Source organism: Phocoena phocoena, chromosome 1 (genome assembly GCF_963924675.1).
Source record: "Phocoena phocoena chromosome 1, mPhoPho1.1, whole genome shotgun sequence".
Taxonomy (NCBI): Eukaryota; Metazoa; Chordata; class Mammalia; order Artiodactyla; family Phocoenidae; genus Phocoena; species Phocoena phocoena.
In genome coordinates this window covers 146387299-146414235 of record NC_089219.1, presented here as the reverse complement: position 1 = coordinate 146414235, position 26937 = coordinate 146387299, and the positions used below count along the sequence as shown (strand labels likewise).

General features: G+C 52.3%; 1 protein-coding gene across 1 annotated transcript; it reads right to left on the bottom strand.

Moving 5' to 3' along the window:
• Positions 1–2073: 2073 nt before the first annotated feature.
• RD3 (RD3 regulator of GUCY2D) lies at positions 2074–4815 on the bottom strand. The gene is made up of 2 exons (XM_065897170.1): positions 4520–4815; positions 2074–2365 (listed from the first exon to the last, which is right to left on the bottom strand). The coding sequence occupies exons 1-2, from the start codon at positions 4813–4815 to the stop codon at positions 2074–2076; spliced, it is 588 nt and encodes a 195-aa protein (XP_065753242.1).
• Positions 4816–26937: the final 22122 nt, after the last annotated feature.

The window sequence follows — 26937 nt, the reverse complement described above, 5'->3', positions numbered from 1 at the left end:
AGGATGACTGGAGTCTGAAGCTGGTGGGGGTCTGTCTGAGTTGACTGAGGTGGGCAGGAAAGGCTTTCATGGGAGGCCAACATTTGTTTATACCAGTTGTTCTTGTTGTTACAGTTAAAGTACACACCAGCCAATAAAACTTAAGTGCAGAGCTCCTGACAGACAACCCACACATGTCACCAAAAAAGTGAACACAGCTTGCACCTACATTAAAAGTTTGGCAGTTGAATGAACTTATTTGCGTCTTAGAATATATGAGATGTTTAAGGTGTGTATGTTTATTTAAGTGATTCTCAACTTTCACTAATCGTGTTAATGAGCCAATCAACTCCTTCGTCATGATGGTGCTGGATGAGAGGTTTTCCACCATCCTGTGGTTCTCTGTCCAGATATGAGTGAAAATATCCAAAACAAGATCATTAAAAAAATGTTTCCTACTAAGCTTTGTCAGGGAATATATAGATTTTTCCCCCTGTTGATTTGTCTCCTCCTGGCATTTTATTTAGACTAACATTAAGACTCACTTGCATTTTCTGAGCATGCACTGAGAGTTGGGGGCAGACATGCCTGCACCCATCCCCCCACACCCAGCTTCAGCCCAGAGTGTGTGGGGATGCCGCCTGGTCTTCTAGATTTGCCATTGTTGATCCACACATTGGATAATCCACATGCCCATCATCAAGATCTAACTGGTTAGGGGTTCCCTGGTGGCTCAGTGGTTAAGAATCCATCTGCCAATGCAGGGGACACGGGTTTGAGCCCTGGTCCAGGAAGATCCCACATGCCATCGAGCAACTAAGCCCGTGTGCCACAACTACTGAGTCTGCACTCTAGAGCCCACGAGCCACAACTACTGAGCCCGTGTGCCACAACTACTGAAACCCACGCGCCTAGAGCCCGTGATCTGCAACAGAAGCCACCACAAAGAGAAGCCATGGCAGTGAGAAGCCTGCTCAAGCAACGAAGTGTAGCCCCCGCTCACTGCGAAAAAAGATCTAACCAGTTAGAAATGGAAGGACAGTGAAGCCTGTAAGGAGGTTCCAGACATTTCACTTCTGTGCCTTGAGGTCATTAGAGCTTTGGGGATCACTTTCTCTGAAGAAAGTCAAAGAGCAGGCACAACCAGATAGAGAAGGGACCTTGGAGTCAAAGACCTGGCTCTCTGGAGCAGTGAGTCAGAAGGCCTTGAAGCTTAGCTTCTAGAAACAGCTGCTGGGGACTGGCCACCTCCCATGTGATGACACTGTGGAGTGGGGTAATGGCAACCCACCTCTGTCCCCAGCTACTGCAGACCTCCACACCAGTGCCAAGGAGAGAGACGGGTCAGACCACAGGCAGGTGGAGATTAGCCACTGGACCTGTCCCATCACAGCCCAGGACTCAAGGACTCAGGAGCAGAGACTTACATGTATGGGAACAGTCTCACCACCCATGGGATCTGGCTGCAGTTAATGGTGGCAGAAGCCTGACCCTCTCTGAGCCTCAGTTTCCTCATTCACTAGTTGAGGAGAGTGGACCTGTGATCCCTTTCAGCTCTGCCCATCCACCAGGCTGTGACCCCCCTGCGGTGGTGAGACAGACCAGTCACCAGCAGAGAACGGACACCAGCCAACAGGTCCCCTCATCGTTACCCAGGGAGAGAGGGTGAATGGGACATCCCTAAGTTGGGGTAAGAGCTCATGACTTGGCAAAAGTCAGGGCAACTCTTCCCATTCCAGACAGAAGCTGAAGATGGGGAGCAGGTGGTGGTCTGCCCAAACCCTGAATCTCTGCGGGGCGGGGAAGGGTCCGCTCCAGCCGACTGGTGCAGAGGAGCAGGAGAGCAGGAGATTGTTGCTGCAGCTCCAAGCCCTGACTCTAGGCTTCGTGGTCCGTGGGAGAGGGCAGGCGGGGAGGGGTTGCTCCATCTTGAGGGAGTGTCCGGGGACGGGGCGGTCTCTTTGGCCCCGCGCCAGGGGCTGGGCGATGGGGAGGTTGCAGGACCCGGGATGACCCCGGCTTATCATGCCCCACCCGCCACCACCCGCCCCACCCCCCCAGAGGTGGCTCTGCTCCCGGGCAGGAGAGGCGGGGTCAGTCCTCTTTTTGTGCCCGGAACTCGGGCATGCTCCAGGTCCGGTGCAGCGGCGGCGCGTCCCGCTCCACGTCCTGGGAGATGGTGCGGATGTCGCTGGCGAAGGGGGTGATGCGCGCGCGGCTCCTGAAGGTGGCCAGGCTGCTGCGGGGCCGCAGGCTCCACTGACGGGTCAGCTTGTGCGCCTCCTCCTCCTGCTTCATCCTCTCCAGGACTTCCTGCAGCACCGAGCGGAAGAGCCGGGACACCTCCTGCACTTCGGGCTCCTGCTCTGCCATCAGCTGCCGGAACCTGGGTGCGGAGGCGGGGAGAAGAAGAGGGGAAGCGGTGGGGCTATAGCCCGGGCGTGGCACGTGGCCGGTGTCTCACCCCACGGGCGTCCCTGGACACCCCCGTGGACAATTCCTGTTCCCTCCGCTTCCCCACTTCCTGTGAAGTGGATCAGAACCCACCCCACCTCCGTCGTGCTCCAGCCCATCCTGAGTTCCAGCTCTTCCACTTCTGGCCTCCATGAGACTCCTTGAGACTCAGCTTCCTCATCTGTAAACTGGGGTCATCATAGCTACCTTTTTGTGAGGTTTAATGCGCTAACATCTGTAAAGATCCTGGCACTCACCTCGGGTTATCCATGCGGTAGTAGCGACTGACGCCCACTGCTCTCTGGGACTTTTCTGGCTAACACTCTCCCACCCTTCTGCCCTCACTGGCCAGCATGATCTCTCTGAAATGTATGTCCGATTATGTGATATTCCTTCTATAGCTTCCCGCCACCTCCTGGGTGAGGGTGAGCTGTTTGGCCATGCACACCGGGCTCGCTGCTACTTCCCTTGTCTGTGTTGCAGCCAGGAGTGTGGCCCCAGGTTCTCCTGGATGCCAAGCTGTTTCCTTTGCCAAACATGTCTCTGGCTTGGAGCTCCAGAGTGAAGGATAGCTAGCAAGTCCGTGTGATACCTAATTTCCTCCACCATATTAAGAGTCAGGACTTCTCAGACCTTTGAGCAGTGAGACAGGAAATGTGATGGGACAATCATCATATGAGCGTCCGCAGCCTCCCCCTCATGTATGAGGTTTGGTTACTTTGCCAGCCTAGATTCTCTCAGCACCACTCCCATGACCATCCCCACCCCTGGCCCCAGGGTGCTTCTGGAACTATATACATTTGGGGGGCTTCCATGGTGCAGAATAAGAAAAATGGGGGAGGGTAAGGTTCCCAGCCTGGAGGAAGAAGCTGGGGGTGGTATAAGACTACAAAACCCAAAGGAGTATGAATAGGACTGAAGAAGGAGGAGTTTTTAGGGGAATTTTGAAGAAGAAGGTGTACAATAGATGCATCTGTTGGTTAAAGAGATGGGTGAGGGAAGATTTGGGGATACTAAGGGGGACTTTAAGATGTTTTACTGTGGATCTGTATTCCTTTACTAGTGTTCGAGAAATGCAGGTAAAGAACTTTAGTTTTGAAATTACTTTTGGCTCTTGGACTCTGCTTCCTTGATTTCAACATGCATCCAACTGAGACTGGACCGTGTAGGTCACAGCTTTACTAAGGTTACACTGACATGCAGCAACACGATTGTACTCCAGCTCTAAATGTCCAGTGCCCTAGGGCTCTGAAACCTTCACACACGAGCGTGCGCACACACGCACACACACACACACACACACACACACACACACACACACATCCCTTAGACGAGCTAGTGTGAAATAGGATAATTGAGAAACCAATTTTGGAGAGCTTATATGGGGAAACCTCTCTCAGAAGGTAACATGGAAGATGAACTGTTGAAAGAGAGGGAGCCAGCCACGTTACAACCAGGATGACAACAGTTCAGGGAGGGAGAACAGAAAGCTAGAAGGCCTGGGGTTCTCTCCTATCAAAACTCACATGTTGTTTTTGTTTGGGAAACATATTGGTTTGGTTATTTTTTGCACTGCTGGAAGCAGGAGGGGAGGCGGGCTGGGCGCAGGCTGGGATGTGGGTGTTTTGGCAGGAGATGGGACACCCTCTAGCAGGGCTTCGGACCTGGTGCCTGAGATTAGCTGTGAACGCTTGGGGGCCCGACGCATGTAGGTCAGGGATCTGGGGGTTCTGCAGCTAGTGGTGACCCCAAACAGAACACAGACTGTACATATTTACCAGTAGGTTTGTTTTTTAGACCACGGTTTCTACTGCAAATAAACCTGAGTTCTTTTCTGCAAAAACAAAAACTAAAACCTCACGTGCCTCTGGGAGCTGCCTCCCACCTCCCTCTGAGCCCTGAGTCCTGGCCTGGCCTTCCATGGCCTCTTTCAGATTCTTCCCTCTGTCTTGCTCCTTTTAACAGATACCTGTCCCATCCAGGCCCCAGGCTCCAGTCCTGGTAGCCTCAGGCCCCTGTCACTGCTGCCACCCTCCCTGGAGCCTGCAGCCCAACCGCTGGTCCCTGTCCCAGTGCCAGGAGTTACCTGAGGATGGCGGGCCCACAGTAGGATGGGTGGATCTTGGCGCAGACGTCCTCTAGTTGCAGCCTCTCGCCAGGGCTGAGGTCGTAGGTGGGCCGGGGCGCTCTGGCCAGCCAGCTGTAGTCCACTCCGGTGCAGACCTTCCTGACGGCATTGCTGCGCTCCCACTGCTGCCTCTCAGCCTCTCGCATCTGCCCCTCTAGCTCCACCATGAGCGTCTCGAGCACCATCTGAGCCGGGCTCCGAGACGACAGCCGTGGCGGAGCCTCGTTCCACCGGAGCCATGGGATGAGGGACATGGCCCCCCCAGGCCCTGCCGAGACAGGGCAGGAGTGTGTCTTCCTTGGGCCCCTCTGTCACTTAGGGTGGTGAGAACAAGGGGGAGGGAGCTGAGACCCGAGTGAGAAGACTGCTGCCCCCTCACAGCTGGGTGGCCTCAAGTAAGTCATTTAACCTCTCTGAGCAGTCATTTCTAATTCTGTAAGACAAGGTAATCTTGCTGTGAGAAGCAGTTGTGAATAAACTTGGGAAGTTCCAAGCACCACATAAAAGTAAGATAATTTCATGGTTATAAAAATCCATAAAGCATCCAGATGATTGAGACTCCTGAATCCTTGCTAACTCCAAACAAAGACGGAAACAAACTGTTAAAAACAAGACAACAGGCCCAAAATGGAGTCACTTATGCTAAGCCCCGCATCACCAAACCAAGACTTAATTACAGTTGCGGCTCTTCCAGAAATGGAATCTTAAACCAGTCAATCAGGAATCACCTGATTTAAGTAATCTGCCTGATAGACCTCTGCCATCCCCTAAAGGAAAGCACCAACCTGCTTTTTTTTGCCTAGTATAATGTCCTTGTTCTCACTCCCTTCTGCCTATAAAACGGTCTCATTTGAAGGCAAGCTCCATTCCTGGGCTAAAACCTGAAGTGGGTCTTTGAGTTGGTCCCCCTCCCTCTCCTATACCCTTCCCCTCTTCAAGCAGCTCCCCCTTCCATGAGCCAATGGTCCTCTTCCTGCCTAGACCCTCCAGTTGCAGAGAACAGAGATTCAATGAACTCAGTCTCAACAACATGGCCGTGAGGCATGTGTCACCTCCTGGGGACATATGCATTTTTAGGCAGCTCTCCCACCACCCTGCACCCATGGTGCTTAGCCCAGAGAAATGAACTGTTAATGCTGGAGAATCAGACACAAATGGGAAAATTATTATGAGGTAGCAGTAGCCTTCTGGAGTGGTACAAATCAAGCTTCCGACTTACACATGGAGACTTGAAAACAACCAGTTTCCTTAGCAACCATGGTACTTAGAAAATCTAATAAGGTTCATCCTCCACTTAGTCTGAGCATATCACCAATGGAGGCCTCAGATTATACCCCGACTCCTTTCTGCGAGGTTGCGAGGGAAGGACAGACCATCAGACCCTGCTATTGGGGTCAGGGGCAATTAGGACCTTTTCTTCTCAGCCTTCACTGCTTCGTGTGTCCAGAATAATGTATTTGGTCAATAGTGTGGGGAAGGGGTTGGGAGATGGAGGTGGGATCTGTCTTGTCCTGAGAGCTGTGAGCCCCAGGAACCTCTGCCTAAGGCCAAGGGATCCGATCAATGAGGCAGAGAGATGTTGTAACTGAATATGTTGTTTTTCCCGGACCGTTTGTGTTTTTAAAAGAACACAGGTCAGGTGGATGCTTGACACCAAAAGAGTGAATGGTGTCATTTCAGGTGTTCATTCAGCTCCACTGACGGCATCTCAAAATATGGCTCATGGTCTCAGCAGGGGCTCCTGACTATGCTGGGCCATTTCATAGCTCCATGCCTTGGTCAGTGCCCCTCCTTAGCATAGACATTTAGTTTTAGGGTCAACTCCCCTCTGAAGCCTTTTCTGATACTCCCACCTCACAGGTAGACGTGACTACTCTCTACCTTGCACCCTGACTGAGCTCGGCATAGACATTTTTCATAGCACCAGGGATATTTTATGGAGTGTGACCATCTACCTCCCCTGACACTGTGTGTCCTATGTAGGCAGGGACTGTGCTTCATTCACCCTTCCATCCGTGGTGCTGGGTACATAGGGCAGTAGGTTCTTAATAAATGCCAAATGAGTGAGTGAATGAATACATGATCAAAGAGCAAGCCCCATGGTTCTGACCTACCCCAAATGTGAGAGCATTTGTCCGGGGTCAAGGGAAAGACAGTCTCTCCTCTGACCCTCATGGATCCACATTCTCCCCGACACCTGGAGATTCCACCAAGATCTTGTGAATACCTGATGGGGGCCTTGGGCAGCCCTGTGACTTAGCTATGGGGTCACACTCCTTGGTCTACCGGCCACCTGTCTCACTTCCTGGAGACACCGTCTCGGAACTCGTGTGGGTGCCCTACCCTGGCCTTCCTTGAGTTGTGGCTGTTCACTGGGGCTCTGTCAGAGGTGGTGTCCTCATTTTAATGATCCTCCCCGTTTCACATGTTTCCAACGACTACCTGAATGTTGAGAGTTCCCAAATCAAAATCCATAACCCAGTTGTCCTCCAAGCTCCAGGTCAGGGTCTCCACATGCCTCCCGGACACCTCCCCTTGTAGGTTCCACTTGCATTTCAGCTCAAGCTCCCCATCTCCCTCCTCACTGGCTGCTGCTTCTCCCAGGTTGCCAGCTTGGTGGGGGGCATAGCTTAGTTGCCCAACCTGATGCACCATCCCTGTCATGTCCCTTTGCCTCATCTGTCAAATCCTCTGTGCAATTCCTATTGATTCTCCCAAATCTGTTGACTCTTTCTCCCTTCATTATTTCAAGCCTTGACCATCTGCCAGATATATTATAGCTGCCTCCTAGCCGGAAACCCAGGGCTGATCCTCCCAATCCAATCTCCGCTCTATTTTCTTTCCACTACGGTGAAAAACAAAACCACCGTAAAATTCAGCAGCAGAAGCATTTTTTTTTTTTTTTTTTTTTCGGTACGCGGGCCTCTCACCGCTGTTGTGGCCTCTCCCGCTGCGGAGCACAAGCTCCGGACGCGCAAGCCCAGCGGCCACGGCCCACGGGCCCAGCCGCCCCGCGGCACGCGGGAACCCCCCAGACCAGGACACGAACCCATGTCCCCCGCACCGTCAGGCGGACCCTCAACCACTGCGCCACCAGGGAAGCCCAGCAGAAGCATTTTTAAGTGTGCACTACAGTCGTGCTAACGATGTGTTTGATGTTGTGCAATAGAACTCTGGAACTCTGTCACCTTGCAAAACTGAAATCCTATACCCATTAAACAGCAATGTCCACTCTATTTTCTGAAGTGTGATCTTTCTAATTCATAAAACTGATCATGTCACTATCTTGTTTTCATTTGATACCATAACACAGTGCACGGGATCTGTGAGCTGTATAAGGGCCCCCTACACAGCTGCCCCCTACCCCCCAAAAGTGTCATTGGCTTCAAAATAGAAATCTACAAACTTGAAATTAATAAATTAATAGCAATTCCAAATCCGAGTTATAAAACTCCTTTCAACTTTTTTATTAAAAAATAACTGTAACGTGGGTTCATTTGATGGATGTTTGATGCGATGTGAAGCAAGGCCTTCAACAGTAAAGGCGTCTAGGGCCTGTGAACGTCTTCACATCATCCTATATTTAAGCCCTGGGATGCTTAAAGGCTTTCAACGATTCCCGATCATCCTCAAGATTAGACTCAGACCCCTTAAGCGGCTTCAAGGCCCTTTATCATGTGGCTGCTGTTTATGTCTTCAGCTTCACCTCTCAGCAAATCTCCCCTCCCCCAGTCCTCCCCCAACACGCTCTCGCACCCCACCCTCCATTCCCCTAATGCACCCGGCTCTCTCTTGCTTTCAGGCCTTTGCACATCCCTAGAACACTTTCGATCTCCTCAATTAGTGAATAGATCCTAGGTCAGCTCTTAGCTCCTACTCTGCTTCCTTTAGGAGACTTCCCAATCCTCCCTGACCAGGCTCCCAGGTTGCTCTCTGCTCACCCCGTCATGGCACAGTCACAGTGAACCATGATTGCCTGTGTGTCCATCTCCCCCTCCAGCCGGAGCAAGGAACCAGGTCTTGAGCAGCATCCTACCCAGGCCCCAGCACCAGGCACAGGGTCTGGCCTATAGCAAGTGCTCAATGGACATCCATAAATAAACGGAGCGATACTTATTGTCTAACATCCAGAGTGATGGATAATGTTGACATGTGGTGCTTTAATCCTTGCTGTGTGTGTGGGGGGCGGGGGTGGGGCGGGATGGGGGTGGGTGGGTGTGTGTGGGTGTGTGTGTGGGTGTACAGCTGGGCCAGAAATCTACCTAGGCGATCTCTTCCCATTCCAAAATTTCTCACCCTTTCTAAGCCCATTTTGAGGGATTCATCTTTGGGTCAAGTGCTGCCCTCCTTAAGGACCTTTATTTCTTCTTAGTCTGGAATTGCATTTAAGCTGAAAGGAGGCAGCAAGAGAATGGTTTGGTGTTGGAGGGTCTTCCTGCCGCAGGAAGAAATATAGAAGAAAGAGGAAGTGGGAGGCCTGAAGACAACTTTTGTCTCTAGGAAACCTGGCGTCCTAACATCCACTCCAGGCCTGGTGGGGGGCACTGGGCTCGAGTAGCAGGCCCACGGCTCACATGGGCAAGGGACCTGGAGCAGTGCTGTAGACGGAGGCTCACGTACCATATATTTAAATATTCATAAGTTACAAATTAAGCTAACAAACTATTCAATAAAATACCTTCTGCTTCCTTCCTTGTTAAATACACCTATGTAACAACTGGGAGGGTCTGATTCAAGCTGAGAATTCGTGGATGCCAAAGGGTTCTTTGCACCTCCATACATGGAGGTGTGTGTTGAGCCAGCTGCTGGCCCTCAGCCTGTCCCCTCTCTCTAGTCACACCATGAGGGGCCTTGCAAATAGGCAGAGGGTGCCCCAGCTTCACGTCCAGGGCCCACCCACACCCCTACCAACGGTGTCTCTTTGGCCCCCTCAGCCCTAGCGTTGCTCCCACGGTGATGTCATTCACCCTCAGAAGACTGGGCCCAGCGAGGTGGCCTGCTCTGGCTCTGGAAGTGGGCGGGCGACTGTCTGGGCAAGGAGCTCTGGATATCAGCACCTAAGACCTGACCTGGAGGGCAAGTGACCTCAGGGTGGGCACTTCTCTGTAACACCCCAGACTCCTCATCCCTGCAGGTGGGGGAAGCCAGAGCGCAGCTGGGGGTGGGAGGCGGCCTCTTCCCAGGTGGAAGGCTGTGCTCTTCACCCGAGCCGGCCTCTGAGATGGGTGCCCAGCCCACGACAGATGGCAGAGCCTGGGGCGGTGATCCCACCTGAATCCTGGGCTCTGTAGGCTCTGAGCTTCTCTGGCCCGGGGAGGTGGGCTCTCACAGGGGCCTGACGGGGGTGTGGTGTTTGAGATGTCTCCTTCCCCCAATCCCTGCCTCCCAGCCCGGGCTGGAGGCTTTGACAGAGATGAGGTTTCTGCCAGAGCTATTTCTGTCTCTGGTGCCAGCTGTTCTCATGGAGGCTCTTCAGCAGGTCTGATTAAGTTCTTAAGGGCCAAGGAGGGAGGGAGAGATGAAGGGAGGGAGAGAAGGAGGGAGGGAGAGGTGGAGGGAGGGAGGGACACAGGGACAGAGAGGCAGGTGGGCCAGAGGATGCCAGAGGTGGTTGGCTTATCCCAGGGCCTCCTCAGGACCTAAGTGAGGCCGTGTGAGTCTGTGTTGGGAAGCACCTGATGTGGGGCGGGGGGGGTCTGATTAAGACTCAAGACGCCCAGAAGGCTCATCAAAACTGCTGTTGGGTGGTCTCCTCTGGGTGCTTTGCACAGTTGGATTCTGCCTTTCCCTTGCGTTGGATTAACCCCTGTGGCAGAGCCAAGCTCCTCAGTTTAGCTAAGGCCCCTCACTCCTGCTCACCTCCTGGCCATGGTGACTCCAGGACCTTCCCATTCAGGCAACAGCACCTACAGTCTGCCTCCAATACATGAACATTGATTGAATCCTTATTTTTAAAAAACTAGGACATTTGGGGAAATATGAATATGAGCTGTATGTTAGGGAATGAGTGTTGATTTTCTTGGGTATAAAAATGGTATTATGGTGATAGGGGAATCTTGACAAATAGCCCAATCTTGGGAGGCGATGCTGACGTCTTCCTGGCTAAAGTATCATGATGTCTTCAAAGTCTTACATCTGAAGCATTCAGAAAATGTTGTGTGGGGCTTCCCTGGTGGCGCAGTGGTTGAGAGTCCGCCTGCCGATGCAGGGGACACGGGTTCGTGCCCCGGTCCGGGAGGATCCCACGTGCCGTGGAGTGGCTGGGCCCATGGGCCGTGGCCTCTGGGCCTGCGCATCCGGGGCCTGTGCTCTGTAGTGGGAGAGGCCGCAGTGGTGGAAGGCCCGCGTACCGCAAAAAAAAAAAAAAAAAGAAAATGTTGTGTGTATATACATACACATGCATCTAGATGGGGCAAGAATGGCAAAATATTAACAATCATTTTGTCCAGGGGTATTTATGGCTGCTTACTGCACATTTCTTCCAACTTTATTGCATGTTTGAGCAATTCGTAATTTAAAAGTTGGAACAAAGCTAGCTCAGAACTCATTTTCTGCAGGAAGCCTTCGCGACTCATTCTACCTGGTAGGCTTGACTTGCCCCTCAGCACCTCTGCGCATGGTTTATATCGTACTCGTGGGTAGTGCTGTGGCATTTCTCCACAGGTGGGTTTGGTGTTGAGGTAGCAAACAGTGGCGTGTGCTGGGTGGGTCTGGGGTGGGGAGGCTGAAGCCCAGGCCCAGTTCTGACACATTCACAACTCAGCAAACACAGTGGGGCGTGCGTGTTTACCTGTCACTCTGCAGGTCTGGGGCTCCCTCCAGGGGCATGCACTCAAGACAGGGATGGACACAATGAGATAAGCGATCTCAGGGCTGCAGTGGTGCCATTCCACTGTCTGGAAGGGCGCTGACACCCAGTACAGCCAACAGCAGGCCACTGCTCTTCGGTTCCTCGTCAGTTCAGAGGAGGAAGGCCCATGTCGGTTGGGCGGGTGGGGTAGTGGAGAGCCAAGGTTTTAGCAGAGAAAACCTAAGTTCAACTCCTATGCCCTTCCCTTCCTGCCCAATGCTGCCTGTCCAAGTCACCTTCATTACTCCAAGCCTCAGTTTCTCTATCTGTAAGATGGGGTAATAAGGTACCTACTACAAGTTACTGTGAAGATTGAATAAGGTAACGTCCCTGTACGTGCTTTATAAACTAACAAGAAGTGGGTTCATCTAGGTCTGTGACTGTCTGTCCCTTGGGGCAGGGATTTGTACCCTGGGACCCATAGGGAGAATTCAGAGGTTTATAAACTCGGATAGGAAAAAAAAAAATCTTTATTTCCACTACCTTTAACTGAAATGAAGTATTTCTGTCAGTTATGAATGCAGGCCCCCGACCACGGCAGTATCAGTGCACCTGTGGCTTTATCTCCCACAGAGGTCACGGATCTTTTCATAACACTCTGAAATTGTTATTCTTGAAATATCGTTTGTGCTCGTCACTACTACGAAATCATGGTACTTATTAGCCCCGCCACAGATTTTATTATTTTACATGTGAATACAGAGGCACGTATATTACTATATCTGAAATTGTTTTTTGATAGGGGTCTGGTTTCAGAAAAAACAAATTGATAGCTAAATTTCAATATAGTGATTTCTTCTGTAATCATATGAACTTAATTGTATGCATTTAGAAACATTTTACCGAGAATGTGTCCACAGGCTTTACATACTTCTAAAGGGTCAAGGACCCCTTGGCTTGGTGTAAGCCTGACCCCAGCCCTGCTCCTGGCCTCGCTGGGCCCTCGGGTCCCAGCGACCTTAGGAAAGCCTTCACATGTTCTATTGCTGCCCTGTGGCGGCCTTCATCAAGTCCTTTCTCCTCCATCCTTTGCTTTTCTTTCTCCTTCCTTTCCCCTTCATTACCCTCCCACCCGCACATGCTCTGAGCCTTCCCTGCAGCCTATTTTTGAACATCTCTGGATGTCTTTTCCTGGCTCCCTGGGGGACACTGTCACCAGCTGTGGCTCGTTAGATGCGCTAAAGAGAAACCAACCCCATCCCTCAAGGGCAGGAGGAGTCTGGTTCAGGCAGTTAGCACTGGAGGGGACCAGGGGCATCTCAGCAGTGAGAACAATGCGGGGGGGTGGGGGGCGGGTGCCTGCGGAGTAGGTAGCAGGGCTCTGACCCCCGCCGGAGGCTTGAGAGGTTCATCTGCCTCTGGTGGGTACAGAGGCCACCAGTCTCCTGCCATCGAGGGAAGGACGGTGCAGTCCCTGCGAGGAGGCTGTTTTCTCTGTACAAAGCAGCCCCACCCAGGATCCACCTCTGAAGCTGGGCCCTAGCAGCTGAGCTGGGCGTCTGCAGGTCAGGGCAGGGGCTGCCCTGTGTGCCCGCCAAAACCCAGGAGCCCAGAGCAGCACCTCCGTGGGGCTGTCCCAGAGTGCAGGCAGTGTGGCTCTGCAGAAGCCAGACCCTGAGGGGGGTCGGGGGCCGGGGGCGGGGCCAGGGGGGCGGGGCCGGGCCGGGGGAGGGGCTGGGGCGGGGCAGAGGCCTCGAAGCAGGTGCGGAGAGTCGGTGCTCCCCACTCCACCACCACCACCCCCCGCCGCCTACCAACCTTCCTCCCAGCCCTGTTTTTGCCAAGACCAACTTTACAGATTACAAACTGACCTATTCCTCTTTGGCATCATAGAAAAATAACCTGTATCCACGAAGCCAGGTGGGACTCAGCCTGACCTGTGGGCCTCCGCCCACCTGAAAACATCTGCTCATCTTTTAAGACCCACCTCAAGGGTCAGCTCCCCCTGCAGCCTGCCCCTCACTGCCCCGCTGAGGTAGAACAGCTCTCATCACAGTATCTGTAACACACATGTTTTCTCCCTTTTGGGGTTAGGTTTCTCTTTCCCCGACTCGGCTATGAGCTCTGTGAGGGGAGATGCCCTGGTCTCTGTCTCAAGGGAGATGCCCTGGTCCTTGTCTGAAGGGAGACACCCTGGTCTTCTTCTGAGAGAAGCCACAGTGGTCCTTGTCTGAAGGGAGACACCCTTGTCTCTGTCTCAGGGGAGGCTCCCAGGACTCTGTCAGAGGGGAGAGCCCTGGCCTTCAGATGATAGAAATCCCCCTCCAGCTGACCAGTAGGAGGGGGCTGATCCCACGGTGGCCACTCAGACGCTCCTTCCCAAGCCTGATCCTCTCCCTGAAGCCCCTCCCCGCTCCATCTAGACCTGCTTTTCCGGGCGTGTTATGGGGACTCACAGATGGCTCTGTGGCCAGAGGGACTGAGGCGCACACATCACCCACATGTCTGGTCACTGCTGTGACCCGCGAGCCTGCTCTGAGCCTCGCACTTCATGGTGCTCGAGTCACAGGGCTCAGATCAATGAGAAAATCTCCGATTTGCGTTCGCCCTTGCTTTCCCCTGCTTGGGTCCTCCCCGTAAAAGCAGAGGGGGAAAGGTGCAGGCTGGGTCCTCCCAGACGGGCTTGCTGCCGACAGAAGCTGTGGCTTCCCGTGAGTTTATAAAGCAGGGACCAGGCCACGGCCCCAAGGACGCTGTAGAGTCCGCCGCCTCTTGGGGGACCAATGGGGACAGGTGGGGCCTCCCTGTGGCCATCTGGGCCCTGTACTTGGCCTGCTCAGTGAGCTGTCCCCATCTGCCCCAGCCCCGAGGCCGCCGGGCCCAGCGCAGTCTCTCCCGGCCTCTGCTCTAACCTCTAAAGGCACGACGACTGCTCTTGGGATGCCGGTGGGGTAGCTGCTGTCCCCTGGGGAGGCGACCCTCTTACCTGGTTTTCTGAGGTCCGGCTCTGTGCAGGTGAAAGGTCCCACGGGGGTCCTGCTTTCTGCTTCCCGGTCTGGGAGGAAAGAGTGTCTGGATCTCCGGGGAAACGCAGAAATTTCGGCAGCCACAGGAGGACAGGGTAGAGGGAAGACTGAATCTAAACGCCTCCTTCCTTTTTCTCTTGTGTTGCTGGTTGCTGCCTCAGGCTTTTTCCTCTCTATCTCTCAGAAGTTGTGCTGAGAGAAAAAAACACTGGCCAGAGAAGGGATGTACCCTGGACTGGTGTTTGTGGTGTGTTGTGTGTGTGTGTGTGTGTGTGTGTGTGTGTGTGTGTGTGTGTGTGTGTCCCTAGAGGCCGGAACCACACAGTTCCTCTGATGAACCCTGGAGGCGGCCTAGGTCCTGATTGGCGGTTGCCATGGAGACCCACCTAAGCCTCTTTCACCTGAGCTGTATTATCTGAAGAGGGAGCCTCTCTGACCTGACAGTCACCTGAGAAGACCCAGGGGGTGAGAGCGGGCCTGTGTCCAGACGGCATTCTCCGCCCCGTCCTCCCCCAGCGGGCAGCTGGGGTGGCACAAACTGGGGGAGCCAAACCTCGCTCGCTGCACCCTCTGTAGAGCCCTAGGTGGACCTGCTCGGGGCAGATGTTTCCAGCTACTTGGTGAACGGTTCCTGGCCGGAACCCACTCTTTCCACCCACTCCCTCCACCAGGAGAGGAGTGATTCAGGAACCGAGGGGAGGGGCCTTCACCTTTAATCACCGCATCCTCACCTGTCTTCCTCTTTGCTAATCGAAATTCTCTCCTTCCCTCAAGTCAAGCTCAAGTGCAGAAAGTTCTCCTGACGTTCTGGAGGAGGGGCGAGGCTGAGGAAATAATCCAGGGACAGGAGGAAAGATGGACTGTGAGTATTGAGTCTGAGGTATTTGAGCTAACACGAGGGGCTGGCGGGAGCCCTCCTGTTCCTGTTCTTCCGAATCCCACGTTCACCTCTGGGCCTCCTGCCTGCCTGTGCCCTGGACACTCTCACCTGCAAGCTATTCTGGCTATGGGCCCACATGGGCCAGACTGCCCCCAACAGACATCAGAAACCCATGCATGCTGCCCTGTGGGGGGCCTCGGGGGTGCTCGAGTGGGCGCTGAGCTGCATGGCAATAGACGCAAGTGATGCTGTACCAGGTACCAGGTACCAGGTACCAGGTGGGAGAGTGACTGCTGGATACACCTTGTCCTGATTGTATTGAAAATAAAGCAGAAGACATCGCCGAGAAGAAATTAAACCACGCTCACCCGCCCACCTGCAGCTTTGACTGTGTTCCTGGGTGAAACGCCACTTTGCGCTTCCTCTGTGTCTGGTTCCATTAGGCTTATCTGCCGTCCCTCCTCATCCAGCCACTCAAGCAGGGGTCTTGAGTCAGGAGCTGGGCCATATACCTCTCTTGACCAGTTCACAGCCCAACTGTCCCAAAGACTGGGAAGGTCTCTTGGGGACGGGAGACTCCCATGTTTTGAGGAGCTGAAGTTGACCTCTTTGCACTCACAGTTCCCTGGTGGCCTCCACCCCAGGACCAGCTAAGGCCAGAGCAGCCTGGGGCAGGTAGCCAGGAGTCCCCACCTCTGAGCATCCCGCTGCTATCCTGACATCCTGACGCAAGGGCAGAAATTCCAAGGCATTTCCATGCTGGGGAGAAGGGAAGAGTGGGATTTGGGGAAAGTTGCTAAAAAGTGGCGAGAAGAGGTCAGTGGCTAAGTCACCAATTCGTTCCTGAAGCACATATGTCTAGAGCACTGTTGTGTGCAGGCATACCAGTTGCTGGCTGAGGGTGTGTGATCCCATTCCCCTCCCCCTCGCTCCACGCTTCCCAGCCAAGCCCCCGTGAGGCTGGGTCGGATAAGTAGAAGGTGGAATTCTTGCAGGAGAGTGGGGAGCAGAGACAGTATTAGGGTTCAGAGCTAAATGCCTTTATCTTCCTGCTCTATAATCTTGGGTCCACCACAGACCATTCTATTTGCATGAAAAAATTCATCCCATGGATTAGTCTTAAAACCTCACCCTCGGATTGGGAGGGAGACGCAAGAGGGAGGAGATATGGGGATATATGTATATGTATAGCTGATTCACTTTGTTATAAAGCAGAAACAAACACACCACTGTAAAGCAATTATACTCCAATAAAGATGTTAAAAAAAAAAACCTCACCCTCAAATACACACACACACACACACACACACACACACACATACAATTAATGTAAAAGAGATCATGCCGGTTCTGAGCCATCAAAGGAAGCTCCCTCCGCAGCAGTGTGCTAGGGACTCCTGACCTGTGACTCGGGAACATGCACATAGATGACCAGGTTCTTAGCATCCTCCCTCTCGACACAGCTGGCCCCTTCCCTGTACTTTTTTTTTTTTCCCTTCCCTGTACTTTTCAGTGACGCCGTCAACCAGGAGAGGGGGGTCCTCGCCTCCCTCCTCCCTCCCCCACCTGCTGCCTTGACACCACAAAGAAGGCTCAGTGTTTGTGTTGACTGCTCATTTCTTTTCATCTGTTAGCCTGTGGAGGCTTTGTGATTATCCACGCTGAGTGTGAGTTTGTACTGGGGAGAGAACGTGGTTGTAGTTTTTTTTTCTCTCATTCGGCATCAGTGGAGGTTGTCAAAGCATAGGTAAATATTCAGCAACCATTCCATTCAAATGGAGAAACACCAGTGGGGCCCGTGACATGGCCTCACAGGTGGCGTTGGATGAATAAATTGGAGATGTGGAACTACTAAGCCATCGGGTGCAGGGCTGGATTAAAAACTGTGAGGAAATTGGAGGAGAGCCCTGATGCCAGATGTCAGGCTGCTCTTGTCGGGTGCTTTTCCTGTTCCCTCCTCCTTGGCTTCCTTCCAGGCTGTGGGAACCAGTCCAAACCATTCCTAAGCACTCGGTCATGCATTGGGTTTTCAGAGCCCTGCGGAAGATTTGTGTAGCCTGACTGAGAGTGAATGAAACTGACACAGTAGTCATAGGTACAGACCAGACTTGCATTTACCCATGCTCTTCTCTCCAGGCAGCCCTCCTTCCACTCCTGTGGCCACATTTCCTTCTCCAGCCAGAGGAAGCATTGCAGCTGACTACAGGAAAATGAGAACCTCACCGTCTCCCAGCTGGCTTGCTTAAGCCCCTGCTGCTTCTCTCTCTCCTTCTTTTCCCTTTCCCCTCTCTTCCATTTAGCCTCATTCTGTTATATATATATATTCTGTTATATATATATATAATTCATTTATTCACTAGGTGTTCATTGACCATCTATTCTGTGCTAGATGGCACCTTCATGCCCCATTTCTGTAGAATTCACTCACCACTGACTTCTTTTAGGTTCTGCCCTATGGTTTGACTGATCTGAGAGCCTGGGCAAAACCGGCCAGCTGTCCATCAAAGAGTCCTGACATGTCTTCCGGACATGTCCCCTCTGGTTTTTCCATCTTCATCCCAAGGAAGTAATTACTCCACCCCATCTTGTCTGATGCCTTTGTGTATGATGCACGCTTTGCCCCAAATGCCCTCTACCTGGGTGGGGGGGGGGGCGGGGAGATGGTCTTACTTGTCTCTGGAAATCTACTCTAGTGATAAACCTCAGTGAACTTTGTCTGCCCAGCTGTTCCCTCCTCTCCACTCTCTGAAGCTTCATTCTTCTCTCTGTATATACAAGCAATCCTCATTACTCAGAGTTGCAAAGCTGTCTACTCACTGAAATGTATCTGTAGTCCCCAGACCAATGCTCGTGGCAGTTTTGCGGTCATTCTGGACATGTACAAAGTGTTAAAAAACTCGACATTCCCAGCCGAAGTGGAACGAGGCAGTCCTCTGCCTTCCTGTTTCGACTCTCAGACTGTAAACAAATGTCCTCTCCTGGTCTATTTAGTGTCCCACTTTTCCCACTTTGTGCTTTTTGCTGGTGATTTCACTGTCTAAAATGGTCCCCAAGTGTAGTGCTGAAGTTCTATCTACTGTTCCTAAACGCAAGAAGGCTGTGATGTGCCTTATGGAGAAAACATGTGGGTGGCTTAGATGAACTTCATTCAGGCATGAGTTTTACTGCCGTTGGCTGTGAGTCCAATGTTAACGAAACAACAGTACATATGAATAAGGTGTCTTTGAACAGAAACACACATAAAACAAGGTTGTGTATTGACTGGTTGACAAAAATGTCCTGACCAGGGGCTAACCTGGAACCTAACTGTGTATTTCCCCCAGGAGCAGTGGTTCAGTTCTGGCAGCGACATTCAGAACATGACAACTGCAAATAATGAGAATCAGTGGAGCTTCACCCTGTTGGCTGAGCCTCCAGGCAGAATAAGGACGCTTCAAGGGCTAGGAGCCCAAGCCCCGGCACGTGGTGGAAAGTCGATGCGCTTAGAGAAGGCAACAGCCAGGGCACCCTGAGCCTGCTGTCTGTGCTTAGCGGAGGTCCTGGTCCTGCCCCTGCCCTCCTGAGCCTGCAGGAGCCTGAGGTGAGCTGTCACAAGCTCGAGGACCCACAGACCACAGACATAAGCCAGACAGGAGTGGACTGTGAGGGGCTGAGGTCACCCATGGGCGACGGTGTGCACAGGCCAGCAGGAGCGGGTGACGGGAGGGCTGTGGGATGCCAATGCGGGTCCAGGGGGTAGGAAAGCGGGGGAGCCCCTTCTGCTCAACCTGGAAATGCTTCTGGGAGGAGGCCAAGTACCGGCAAATCAACGGGAAGAGGGGGCCGTGATGTGGCCCGACACTAGAAGAACAAAACCTGAAGTGATACAAGCTGCTGCGGGCCCTCTGGCTGGGTACTGACATGGGGCCACAGAGGGGATGCCCTGGGCCTGGGAAAGAAAAGAGGTGGTATTAGTGAAAGACGCAGGAGCACGTGTGACGTGCCGGATGAAACAAATTGTCACACGTGGACCTGAATATCCCACGTGAATCTTAGTAGATTCTGAAATCAGTTTCCAAAGAAGAATGCTGGTGGGTCCAGGGCAATGGTAGCAGCTTGGTAGTTAGTAGGCTGCCTGGCTCCTGGGGGAGTGCTCGGACTGGGCACGGAGAATGAGGGGGAGGGTGGAATTGTCTGGGATTTCTGACTTGGTGGTGGTGAGACACGACACCCGGCGGGAGGAGCAGACTGGAGGGGAAGCTGGGCTTGGCTTTGGCAGTGTGGACGGGGAGGGGCAGATGTTTTTGTGACTCCCAGGAGGACAGGCCCAGTGGCCAGCCCCACACTCAGAGGATGGGTTTGGCTAAAGACAGAGATCTGGGGGTCATCAGGGTCAAGGTAGATGTTCAACCTTGGACACAGGTGAGCAACTCAGATCACACAGGGCCAGAAGAGAAGAGAGCCCGGGACTGACCCACAGGGCCAGCAGGGAAGCAGGCGGAGAAAGGGCGAGGGAACCTCGTATCGTGTGCTTGTTTTAGCTGCATTCCCGCCAAAGTCCGAACTAAGGAACAAAGAAGAGCTAGAGAAAAAAAAAAAAAAGAGCTAGATAAGCTTGTTTGGTAATGTGTCTCCCTAGTATCCAGACATGATCCTGGGGCCCAGGCAACATTCTAGACTGGATTAAACAGGCAGTATGTGAACAGTTAGAAAAGGAAGTGCAGTTCATGCAGAGTTAGCAGATGCCTGCTGACGGCAGGTCAGGGGAAAGACCCCAGAGAGACTGAAGAAGGGACGTCGGGGTCAGCGGTGGTGCCTCTGCTGTCCCCATCCCCAGCGCATCCCCGTGGTCCTCATCTGCATCGAGGGCAGCTCTGGCAGGCAGTTCTATTTGAACTCAGAGGCTTCTTTAATTGACAACGTCCCAGCCCAGGCTCACAATCCCCTGAGACCCAGAAAACACACTGGGCCCACCTGCAAGTGTTGTCCCCAAGTGTGAGGCAGTATCGCTGGGGACAATCTTCAACCAGTGGGGGCTGGGAGCTGGCAAATAAATGCTCCAGACTCCCACCCATCAGGTGAACGGTTCTTGAAGGCATGCCATCCCAATTCCCCGGGGGTTCCCAGGGGATCTTACCCTGTTGCCCTCAGCAGTGGCCTTGACAACACACCCTTAGGCTGGTTTTCCCTCCTTCCTATCTGACTCTCCTTGTGCCCTCACTCCTGTTTCCCAGATCACCTCCCAAGTCCTGGGATCTGCACCCAAGTCCTCATCTCAGGCTCTGCTTCTGGGATGGCCAGAGAGGAAAAGCCAGGAATGTAGGTGTGGTCTGTGATGTTCAGTACTACCAAGATTTCAAGTAGAATGATGTCCAGGAAGAAGCTTTAGCAGCAGGGAGGTGGCGCAGGTCACTGGGGGACACTGCCATTGGAGCAGTGGGACAAGTACCCCGGGGGCTGCCACCCTAGCGTGCAGTGTCTGTTCTTGCTCTGTGTGGGCTTTAACACAGGGCTCAGTGCCTCCCTCCATCTCCAGGAAGAAGCATTCCCCAAACCAGTGTTTACTGAAGACTCTATAGACAAGATGAATAAAGGGGTTTTCACTGCGCCCTGCACTGCAAAGTCTGTCAATTTCCTTTGGACAACTGACTCTGCTCAGCCCCTCTCACCAGCCACCACCAGGTCCCCCCTTTCTGTTGGCTCCTGTCTTCTGGTCCTGGACACCCCTCCTCCACACAGCCCGGCTGCCACTCTCTGGGCTCATACATTCAGTGATGCTGGGAGGTGAGCCCAGCGTGAGGCCTGAGGTGCTGAGTGTCCCTGTCCCCCCGGGGTTCCCACAGCAGTAATGTGTCTCCTCCCACAGCAGCCTTTTATAGAGAAGACATGCCAAGGACAAGAGTACGGCTGATCTAACGCAATCTTCCCCACCCTTCAGAGTGGATGCCTTGCTGTTGCTTTCGAAGGGCTGAGAACAATTCTTTCTGGAAGTCCTTCCCCCAGGATGTTCTCTGATAGACTCATAAGTGGCTGGAATTCCCTCTAGGAACTCCAGGTGCTCGGTTTTTCCTTCACCACATCCTCTCTTCCCCGCACATCCCAGCCCTCATCCATTTTCCCCAACAAAGGATTACTAAGCACGCGTGTTGTGTCAGCCCCAGGGCTGGGTGCCAAGGCGGGAGGCGCAGAAGGCAGGTTGTCTGTGGTCTGTGTCCTCGGGGGCTCCCGGCCACAGGAGAGGAACCAGGATGCAGAGATCCAGAGACGCACACCCCACCCAGAGCAGCCCCTGGCTTCCCGCCTCCCACTCCTCTCGCATATCATCCACACCTCTTTCTTGACCCTGGGCTGCTCTACTGAGAATCCCAGAGCAGCAGGGGGCTTGACTGCCCTTTACTGCTGCACCTGCTGAGATAATGAGTTCAGAAAGGGCGAGCAACTGGCTCATATAGCACAGCAAGTGAATAACAAAGCAAACCCAGGAAAATCCATTCTCTTTTCTTCCAAACCACTGCCCTGCCCACTGTTGCATCCACAAACCAGACAGAAACCCCTAGACATGTATCTTCTAAGCCTTAGTTATGACCACCGAATACATCTCATTTTTTGTGTGTAACAAGCGTGTTTATCTGGAGGGGCTAAGGAGGTAGTGGTGGTGGTGGTGGTGGTGGTGGTGGTGGTGGTGGTGTATGTGTGTGTGTGTGTGTGTGTGTGTGTGTGTGTGTGTGTGTGTGTTGAGAGGAATTCCATGTTACTTACTCTTCTCATAATCCTGGAAGGCTGCTCGGAAGAGGAGGTATTTCAGCCATCTTCAGAGACAGAAGGGTGGGGGATTGGACCTGAAATCTGGGGCTGATGAAGGAGTCAGGATATGTGGTATCACTGCAAGCCGAGGCTGAGCACCTGTCCTGTGTTGGACCCTGTGCTGGCTGCTGGAAATTGCCAGAAGGCAGCAGCAGGCTCTTCAGAGTTTCTTCACCAGGGCCCTTGGTTCTTTTCCCAGAAGATAAACCAAAAGCACTTTCACCTCCTGCTGCTAAACAACCAATCAGGAAAGAAGAAAGACCAGAGCCATCCAAGCAACCCCAAGAGAAGCAAAGCTGGCTGCAACCCAGTGTCAACTCACCAGCATGTGCCTCGCTGGGCCAAGAGTCCCCTTCCATTTCTCGGTGGAAGCCAAGTGCATTGTTAGAGCTGCCAGAAGCCTAGAATCTCTGGAAACTTCACGGAGAGGAAACTGGAAACAAGAATTGAAAAAGTTAAGATTTAGAAACGTGCACTGACCCATACCGGAAGCAATCTAGCTGTCCAATAATTGTGGGGATGAGGGTGGGGGGGGGTACTTACAAATTATGGTACCTCAGTGTCCCAGACTTTAACAAGCCATGAGACAATAATGATGACAAAACTTGCTTCTAGCTTCCCACCCTGTGAGAAACGGCAGGCTCCACCCATGGTGGTCGGGCCCGGGGAAGAGGCAGGGAGGTTAAGAGCATGGAAGAAAACACCTGGGTTGAGGTGGAATTACCTTATTAGCCTGAGTGAAGACTATGATTGTACATCTCCTGGGATTCTTTCCAAAATGTTCAAATTGCGGTCTCGTTAGCCTTTTTTTAAATTTATTTTTTGTTGTTGGGTCTTCGTTGCTGTGTGCAGGCTTTCTCTAGTTGTGGCGAGCGGGGGATACTCTTCATTATGGTGTGCGGGCTTCTCACCACGGTGGCTTCTCTTGTTGTGGAGCACGGGCTCTAGGCGTGCGGGCTTCAGTAGTTGTGACACAGGCTCAGTAGTTGTGGCTCACGGGCTCTAGAGCGCAGGCTCAGTAGTTGTGGCACACGGGCTTAGTTGCTCCGTGGCATGTGGGATCTTCCCGGACCAGGGCTGGAACCCGTGTCCCCTGCATTAGCAGGCGGATTCTTAACCACTGTGCCACCAGGGAAGTCCCCCACTTCTTTTTAAAAACCAGAGTATAATATAGAAAAAGACCTCTTGAAGGAAAAGAGAAGCTTATCCACTTATTTCCTATCTGGCAGCTTCTCCGTTTCCATTAAGTTCACATGTTTTCTTGACATACAGGAAGCTCAGAGAAAACAGTAGAGCTTCTTTTGAGCCTGCACATTTCTTCAAAGGGTGGTTGAATTCAGACTCCCTGCCTTTCTTTGTTTTCTCAGCAGGCTAAAAAAGGACATGCACATAATAGTTCAATCCGTAGGAACAAAAGCCTCTTCTTGGATCTGAAGTTGGGAAACATCTCTTGGGGAACATGTACTGCTAACTCTTTGGCCTACGCTATGCAAGGGTGAAAAGTTGTACAAGACCATGATTCTGGGAATTAACTAATCTGTTTCGTGACTTCACCAAAGAAGGACAAAACATAGAAATCCAACCTCCGAATTCAGTGGTAGAGTCATTATGCCCATGAGGGAAAATAAGTTGCAGGCAACTTGCATTTGCATTACCCCTGGAAATTTACAAAACATTTTCACATCCTCTGTCTCATTAACAAGTACCGCTCCTCCCCTCACATGAGCCTGATGAGGAGGGCCGGTAGAGTCCTGTGTGCTGGGGCTGTGAGGAACCCTCAGGGCTCACCCTCTGATTTCTGGAAGTCTCAGTAGCCATTTGCTCCCTGGTGTCTGTGATGAGTTACCCAGATCCATGCTGGTCCTCCGGGGAGTGCAGCATGGAGGCAGAGGGCCTCACGGGTGAGAAGTGGGGGGCTCTTTAAAGTTTCTTCTCTCTAATTTCAAATCTAGGCTGAGCACTTGTTTGCTGTGTGATCCTAGCTTTGTGTCCCAAGTTCTCTGAGCCCAGCTATAATTTGGAGCTAATAATACCTTCCTTGTAGGGTTGCTGTGAGGATTAAAGGAGATATATATGGAAAGCGTCTTGTGCAGTGCCCAGCTCAGAACAGCCCTTCAATAAACACCAGCTAGTCCCAGATTGGCCACCCCCAGGCTCAGTTTCTCTGTATCACTGCACGGGCACATTCATGGGCAGAGTCCTTGGCCCCAGTCTCCTTAATTCTCTCTAACGAAAGATACCCCAACAGTGCAGACCTTAGTTCTGGGGGAGACAGCAAGGAGGTGAACCAGCTTCCTCATTCCCATGCCCCTCCCCAGATGCTGCTGGAGTCACTCAATGAGGTGCTGCTGGAGGGGAACTCAGCTCTGACCCCAGGGGCAGCTTCTGGCTATGGTGAAAGACTCAGTCATGGTCCCACTGCTTCCCACTGACCTGCTAGGCCAACCCCTGAGACCCCAGACGGTGTATCTGGAGAGAAGCTTTGCTCCCTGGGCTGCTTTCAGGGCCAGACCTAGGGGCTCTGTGAGACTCGGGGCAGGGAGGCTCGGACGTCCCTCAGAGTCCTCCCTGAATCTTGGGGAGACCGTCACTCTGGCCCTTGTTTGTCTGTGCAAACCCAGCTATGACAGGGTGAGGCTGGCAGCCGTGTCTTGAATGCCCTTAGGCCCACTCCCTCTGCTTTGTCCCCTCCTATCTTCTTATAGCTGCTGCTTCACACACATCCGGTATTTGCCTGGCTCCCGGAGGTGTCTGACTTTACAATTCCTGCACAGAGCCCCACGGCCGCTTACCTAGGTGCTCAGTCTCTCTAATATAATAACAGGAGGAAGAGCCTGGCCCTTTTTGAGACCCATCTCACTCTCACAGTAGCTGCCTAACGAACACTAAGTAACAGTGTTCTTACTACCCCCATTTTGCCGATGAGAAAACTGAGGCTCAGGGAGTAATTGTTGAAAGTTTCAGAGCTGAAATTGGCAAACTCTAAAGGCCAGGCCCTTTGTGTTACACCAGGGACCTGAGCTATGTGTGGTTCTAGTGATGGCTGCAGTGAGTCAGAGGCCCCCTCAGGCTGATGGAACAGGGAAGGAGCCTGGTTCTTATGGAGCCTGGACCTGTGGCCAGGGCCTTATTCCCATGGCTTTCGAGAAGTGGAGCCAACCCTAGGCATGCACTGCCACCCCATGCACCCTGACCCAGAGCCCTGTTGTCCACAGAACTGCCCAGCGAGCTGCCCTCAGGCACCCTGTTAGGGCTTCACCTCCTACCTCTATGCCTCTTCTTCAATCCTTATTCACTGGGGCAAACTCAACCAGCCCCAGCTCCCTTGTCTGAGGGGCGGGAGCAGAGCAGGGTCAACTGCAGCGCTCAGAATTCTCTGTCGGCCCCTGAGGCTCCTACCTGTTTACGCAGAAGTCGGGCGCCACACCTGAGAGGCTGCTCAGAGAGCTCAGCTGGGCTCCCCCTGCCGGCCTCAGTCCCCGGGGGCACCTGAGCCGGCAAACATGGCAGCGAGAACCACCTGCCCTCATTACCTGGCACCATCCTGCACGCAAACTTCCCTTCCTCACAGCCAAGTAGACACGGAGACACTCAAGCCTGGGCTCCAGCCAGGAGACCAGGCTGTTCTACTAACATGCCGAGTCATTCTGTCCCCGAGAGTTCATTGAAGCCTCACTTCCCAAATGTTCTAGCATGGCTTCCTCCACCTTGGGGTCCTGAAATTTGGTGCTATCAAATGATGCTTTCTTTTTTTTTATTGGAATATAGTTGCTTTAAAATGTTGTGTTAATTTCTGCTGTACAGCACAGTGAATCAGCCATGCATTTACATATATCCTCTCTCTTCTAGACTCCATTCCCATATAGGTCATTACGGAGTAACGAATAGAGTTCCCTGTACTCTACAGTAGGTCCTTGTTAGTTACCTATTTTATATATAGTAGTGTGTATATGTCAATCCCAATCTCCCAGTTTACCCCCACCCCATTCCCCCTTGGTAACCATAAGTTTGTTTTCTACATCCGTGGATCAATTTCTGTTTTGTAAATAGGTTCATTTGTATGATTTTTTAGATCCCACATATAAAATGATGCTTGTTTATAATCCACCTTCTTCCAGAGACTGCCTTATACATAGTAGGCTCTATAATACATTGGTTAATGGAGAAAAAATATATTTATATTTAATTATATGCAATGCAAGATCAAATTAAATTTTTTAAAATAGATACTAAGAACCAGGCTGTGGTCTTGAAATTCCATTTATCCCTGAAACTAATGACGGTTTCTTAGAGAAGAGGCTGATTCCAGGTCCAGGCAGGAAACGTACAGATGAACCTGGAACTTTGTATAGTATTGGCTTGGCCAAAAAGTTCGTTCGGTTTTTTCTGAAACATCCTATAGAATGAACTTTTTGGCCAACCCCATACATAGCAAGGAAACAATCAAAGATGGCTAGGGTCTACAGACTGGATGGTAGTTGGACCAAAGCTGGTTTTATGAAGTACCCAGCCATGTTGGGGAGATGCACATAGCAAGGAGCTGTGGGAAGCCTCTCAAAAATGTGGGCCACCCCTCGGAGCTGATGGGGGCTTCCAGCCAGCAAGAAGCCAGGGCCCTCAGTTCTAGAACTTCAGAGAAATCTGTCAGCACCTTGACTGAGCCTGGAAGCAGAGTCTTCCCCAGTCAAGTTTCCAGATGAGAACATATCCTAGCTGACACCTGGATGGCAGCCTGGAGATTCTAAGCAGAGGACCCAGCTAAGCTGTGCCCAGACTCCTGGCCTGCAGAAACTATGAGATAATGTCATAAATATGTATTGGTGTTTTAAATTTTTATTTATTTATTTATTTATGGCTGCATTGGGTCTTCGTTGCTGCGTGTGGGCTTCCTCTAGTT

Bases quoted from the DNA above. Each gene is read 5' to 3' on its own strand.
- RD3 (XM_065897170.1), bottom strand. From the start codon at position 4,815: ATGTCCCTCATCCCATGGCTCCGGTGGAACGAGGCTCCGCCACGGCTG. The intron at 2,366-4,519 runs GTAACTCCTGGC...CTCCGCACCCAG, and splicing joins TGTGGGCCCGCCATCCTCAG to GTTCCGGCAGCTGATGGCAG.